Raw genomic sequence first — 6,198 nt, forward strand, 5'->3', positions numbered from 1 at the left:
TCCACACGGATTATTCACACACAAGTCAATAACTGCAGATGGGAAACAAATGTATTTTTTTAATAAATCACAAAGATGTGCAATAGAATTTCATCGCTGTAATCGTGGGGTGGCACAATTTTACCCATAAACATTAAGTAGCTTCAAGTGGAGATGTTGATAACTATAGCAGGAACACAGGAACCTTCTGCCGTTTGGATATATTGGGCTATATTCACCTCTTCAGCATGAGGTTGGTGGAACACTCACACTTTATTTGATCATAGTAAGAAGTTTTACAACACCAGGTTAAAGTCCAACAGGTTTGTTTCAAACACGAGCTTTCGGAGCGCAGCTCCTTCTTCAGGTCATTTGATGATCTGTTTATTGTTCCTGGCAAGGAGGCAACTTGTACTCAGTAACAGAAGGCAACAGTGGTGACCTATCAGGGCCTACTTTTAAGACCGATTAAATTGGACATCCAAAATTAAAGAATTGGGCATTTTAAAAGATTACTTCAGTCATACCTCAGCAGGCTTTTGGAATTCAGACTTGACCAAAGTCAAATAATCAACAGACAAGCTGCCAGAACATGTCTGGACCTGCCCCATCAATCACCCATCAAGGAGATCATCGCACCCGATTGATACGCATTGGTCTATTGTCAGGAGCCCAGATTGGGCCGGACTTTCTGTCACCCAGATTTTCTGCTGTTGCATTATATGGGAACAGGTTATGTGCAGCCCAGACCACCAGAGATGGGACACCTGGAGCAGGCTCAGGTGACCTGTCAAACGGTCATGAACCGGAAAATTGGCTGCTGAGACCTCCTCCCAACGTATCATTGACAGAAAGCCAGAGGAAATGGCAACGGGGTGCGAAGGAAGGGAGATAAAAACAGCCAACATCAGGAGTAAAGACTCAATTTCGGAGGTGACCTTAAACAGACCAGAGAAGGCCCGACCAGACCAGACCAGAGAAGGAAGGAAGGAAGGAAGCGACTGCCAGCGAGAACCACCTTCGTGAAGACGGACCAGAGGGACACAGTGATCAAATCCATAGCTCTACCAAGCCATCTTTGCGGGTAGTAGACACTGATCTTGGACACCTCTAGAGTATATTTTGTAGTTAATCTATGGGTTAATTATGTTCAATGAATATTGTTGAATTTGAATTCATGTTTTTGTTTGTTCTCCTCATTATTAAAGACACTTAGCTAAACCTTTGAGTAAGTAAACCGGTCGAACGTATCTGTGATTTTACAGCTCTAACATGACACAGATTCACATTTCAGCGTTTGAATATTTCCCTCCATGTTACTGTTCAGAATGCAATAATATTCCCCTTCCAATGTCCCAGCTGGTTCAGGCAGTGAGTAGATGAGACATCCTGACCAAGGTGACTGAAACATCCTCTCAGTGATTGATACTTTGGACAAAATGAATACCTGAAATGGAAATGGGAATATTTTTTGTTGGGATGATTCAGGATCAGTTACCTGTACAATTCTTCCCATCTCCAGTATGTCCAGCCTTACACACACATTGGAAAGAGCCGGGGCTGTTGAAACAGGAGGCTGAGCTGTGACAGTCGTGGCTTCCACTTTGACATTCATTCACATCTGAAGTTGAGGAGAAAGGAAGAGTTCACTGGAGAATCCCCAGCTTTGTCAATCTGAAACTTTCTACTGTTGTACACCCAGATTTAATCTCAAGACTTGTAAAAGAACCAGGTTCACAGATGATTTCTCACATGATAGGTTGACTGGAATATTTCTAGGAATAAGGGGAAAAATCACAACCAAAAGAAAACAAACTGAAACGTTCCTAGGAATAAGCGGGAACCTAACCAAAAGATCAAACATGTGATTGATTTGTTACTATGTCAACAGTTCATCCAGCTGGAGAACATTTGGCAGCAATGGCCAAGCAAAGTTCAATACCAGAGTTCCCAACAATTCTGGTTGAGAAGTGTGGGAATCTCCTCAGTCTCCTGTGGAACTAATCAGGTCTGAGCTGATATATTGCTTCAGTCATCAAATAATTCCCTTCATTAAAAAGGGTTCAACTCAAAACAACAGAAAATTCAGTGTTTGGACATTACCAAATGCGAACAGTGAAAATAAATAATTATAAATTCTCCATATTCTTCATTTACCTGAACAATTCCTCCCATCTCCAGTATGTCCAGCCTTACACACACATTGGAAAGAGCCGGGGCTGTTGAAACAGGAGGCTGAGCTGTGACAGTCGTGGCTTCCACTTTGACATTCATTCACATCTGAAGTTGAGAAGAAAGGAAGAGTTCATTGGAGGATCCCCAGTCCTTAAACTTTCTAATGTTACCCACCCAGATTTAATCTTGATACTTATAAAAGAACCAGTTTCACAGATGGTCCCTCATACAATAGTGCTCCAAGTCTTATCCAAATTTAATGAGAAAGTTCCAACAACAATAAACAATAGCATTGAAACATAGAAAGTAGGAGGAGTTGACATTCGGCCCTTCCAGACTGCTTTGCCATTCAATCGGATCATTGCTGGTCCTCTATCTCAATGCTATACTCACGCTCCATCTTCACATCCCTTACCACCAATGGAGTCTAGAAATATATCTATTTCCTTCTTAAATATATTCGGTGATTTGGCCTCCACAGCTTTCTGTGGTAGAGCATTCTAAAGGTTCACTACCCCTGAGTGAAGAAATCTCTCCTCCTCTCAGTGCAGAGTGACCTACCCTGTATCCTGACACCCCCAGCCAGAGGAAACAACATCCCTGCATCTAGTCTGCCCAGTCCTGTCAGAATTTTACCCATTTAGTCCTACTCTTTGTTTCCTGTCTCCTAACCAATTCTCATACCATGGCAATATATTACCCCCAATCCCATGCACTTTAATTTTGGACAATAGCCTCTTATGTGGGACTTTATCAAAAGTCTTTTGCAAATCCAAATGCACCACATCCACTGGTTCACCCTTATCTATTCTACTAGTTACACCCTCAAAAAACACCAGACAGATTGTCCAACATGATTTCTCTTTCATGAGTCCAGGCTGACATGGTCTAATCCCATTAATATTTTCTAAATATCCTATTATGTCATCCTTTATAATGCTACCGTGGGCAGCACGGCAGCATAGTGGTGAGCACTATGTTTTCACAGCGGCAGGGACCCAGGTTTAATTCCCGGTCACTGTCTGTGCCGAGTCCACACGTTCTCCTCGTGTCTGCGTGGGTTTCTTCCAAGTACTCTGGTTTCCTCCCACAAGTCCCGAAAGACGTGCTGTTAAGTGAATCGGACATTCTGAATTCTCCCTCTGTGTACCCGAACAGGTGCCGGAATGTGGTGACTAGGGGCTTTTCACAGTGGGTTTCCTCCGGGTGCTCCGGTTTCCTCCCACAGTCCAAAGATGTGCAGGTTAGGTGGATTGGCCATGATAAATTGTCCTTAGTGTCCAAAATTGCCCTTAGCGTTGGGTGAGGTTACTGGGTTATGGGGCTAGGGTGGAGGTGTTGACCTCGGGTAGGGTGCTCTTTCCAAGAGCCGGTGCAGACTCGATGGGCCGAGTGGCCTCCTTCTGCACTGTAACTTCTATGATAATAATAATTTCAGTGTTAATGTGAGCCTACTTGTGACAATTTGGATTATTATTAAAAAAAAGATTATTATTATAATTAAGTTTGTGCGTGATGCAATGGCCAACTGGCCCTCACTGCATCGCAGCATGGCTGATAGAAGCCGAGAGACCCCTCTATCAGGATCTTCCCTGCTTGCTCTGCCTCACGAGATCCGACATAATCTCGTGAGACATTGCGATGTAAATCCCACCCATTGTGGGCAGGATCACTTTTTAGCAAATCTGCATATTAGAGCGAGCCAGCTAGTGTCATTTTAATGTGCAGGTTTCTGAGGTACCCGAGGCATTGGGATCCACCCCCTTCACCTTGGAGACCTCCAGCGAGTGCGGTCAGCCCTGATCTTTTCAAACGGGGACCAGGTGGAACAGCACTCGTGGGGGGGGGCATGGGCATGCCCTTTGAGCATGGTGGTGCTGTGACACTACTGGTACCACCTTGGCACGCTGGCACTGCCAGCTGGCACCCTGACAGTGCTGCCTGGGCATTTAAAAATGGTGTCCTGATCGCTCTCAAAACTGAGGAGTTCTGGAGAGCAGAGCTCCTTTGTCTATAAAACCGGGCTATGCACGGCCTCGGCTGCACGTTCCCCACTAAGGCTCCTCATTTAACATGAGCGGTGTTATCGAGCCATGTGTTTCCTGGCGTTGCAAGCACCGGGAAACACGTGCCTAAAGGCCTTTGCTGTGGGACTTTGTTCCCTTTTAGTTGAATTGAGCCCGCCAGTATTTACCCTCTTACTGGTGTTAGGCTAACCGGATGGCAATTCCCTGTTTTCTTCCTCCCTCCTTGTTTAAATAGTGGGACGCCATTTGCCACCCTCCAACCGGACAGGCCTGTTGTCGAATCGACAGAATTTTGGAAGATGACCACCAACACGTCCGCTATTTCCATGGACACCTCCTTTAGTACCCTGAGTAGATTATCAGGCTCCGTGGATTGATCAGTTTTCAGTCTCATTAATTCCTCCAACACTGTTTTTCTACTTATGTTAATTTCCTTCAATTCCTCCTTCTCACTAGACCATTGATTCCTGGAACTGACTGGTAAAAGGTTGGAAGAGAAAATTCAAACACAGAGAATGAATGTGTGATTTATTTATGACGATGGCAGCCATACAACTTGCTTTCAGTCATCCGGGAAATAATCTTTGTCTTCTTCTGTGAAGCCTTAGCTAAAGTAATTGTTTAATTGCTAGGCAATTTCCTTGTTTTCTGCTATAAACTCCCCTCTTTCAGGTGGCAGCACGGTAGCATAGTGGTTAGCATTGTGGCATCTCAGCGCCAGGGTCCCAGGTTCGTTTCCCGCTGGGTCACTGTCTGTGCGGGGTCTGCACGTTCTCCCCGTGTCTGCGTGGGTTTCCTCCGGGTGCTCCAGTTTCCTCCCACAGTCCAAAGACATGCAGGTTAGGTGGATTGGCCATGTTAAATTGCCCTTAGTATCCAAAAAGGTTAGGAGGGGTTATTGGGGTAAGGGAAGAGGGTTGAAGTGAAGGCTTAAGTAGGTCAGTGCAGACTCGATGGGCGAAATAGCCTCCTTCTGCACTGAAATGAAAATGAAATGAAAATCGCTTATTGTAACGAGTAGGCTTCAATGAAGTTACCGTGAAAAGCCCCTAGTCGCCACATTCTGGCGCCTGTTCGTGGAGGCTGTTACGAGGCTGTTACTGTATGTTCTATGTTCTATTCTTCACTCCTCTTTTTCTTTTTATATAATTTGAAGAAACTTTGGAATATATCAAGTCTCATTTGTTCTATTTCTTTATTCATTAAAGGATTTCCCTTTCAGGAAAAGTATAATTTCAAACAATGAAAGTATCAAGGTTTGGATATCCACAGACAGTGGATAACAGTGAGAATAGGTAACTGACAATTCTCCAGATTCTCCAGTTACCTGAACAATTCCTCCCATCTCCAGTATGTCCAGCCTTACACACACATTGGAAAGAGCCGGGGATGTTGAAACAGGCGGCTGAGCTGTGACAGTCGTGGCTTCCACTTTGACATTCATTCATATCTGAAGTTGAGGAGAAAGGAAGAGTTCATTGGAGGACCCTCGGCTTTGTCAATCTGGAACCTTCTGCACACACCCTGATTTAGGATTTGACCACATGACTCTTATAAATGATGAACTGATCCCTCTGTTGGTTTAATGGGTAAAGTCCCCAAGTGGATAACACTGAACCTCACAATACACAATCTCCAGTCCTATATGGAAGCAGTAACTTCAGTTCATTCCCCAATGGGTTCAATGATTCCCATCACACACCTGTACAGACAGATCCATTCCAGGTGTAGCCAGTCACACAGGAGCATCTGAAGCTTCCGTCCTGCTGGGTACAGGAGGCATTGGGTCCACACGGATTGTTCACACACACATCAATAACTGCAGATAGAAAACAAATGGTTTGTTTTGAATAAAGCACAAAGGTGCGGAGCAGAATTTCATTGATGTAATAGTGGGTTGGCAAAATTATATCCCAGAAACATTAAGTAGCTTCAAGTGGAGATGTTGATAATTATAGCAGGAACACAGGAAACTTCTGCTGTTTAGATATATTGGGCTATATTCACCTCTTCACCA

At 44.3% G+C, this 6,198-nt stretch overlaps 1 protein-coding gene across 1 annotated transcript; it reads right to left on the bottom strand.

Annotated features, from left to right (window-relative positions):
- Window positions 1-1,469: 1,469 nt before the first annotated feature.
- LOC119954769 (uromodulin-like) lies at window positions 1,470-5,992 on the bottom strand. The gene is made up of 4 exons (XM_038780310.1): window positions 5,884-5,992; window positions 5,509-5,631; window positions 2,137-2,259; window positions 1,470-1,600 (listed from the first exon to the last, which is right to left on the bottom strand). The coding sequence occupies exons 2-4, from the start codon at window positions 5,627-5,629 to the stop codon at window positions 1,470-1,472; spliced, it is 375 nt and encodes a 124-aa protein (XP_038636238.1). The 5' UTR covers window positions 5,630-5,631; window positions 5,884-5,992.
- Between the last annotated feature and the right edge of the window lie 206 nt (window positions 5,993-6,198).

Source organism: Scyliorhinus canicula, chromosome 20 (genome assembly GCF_902713615.1).
Source record: "Scyliorhinus canicula chromosome 20, sScyCan1.1, whole genome shotgun sequence".
In the NCBI taxonomy this organism is placed as follows: domain Eukaryota; kingdom Metazoa; phylum Chordata; class Chondrichthyes; order Carcharhiniformes; family Scyliorhinidae; genus Scyliorhinus; species Scyliorhinus canicula.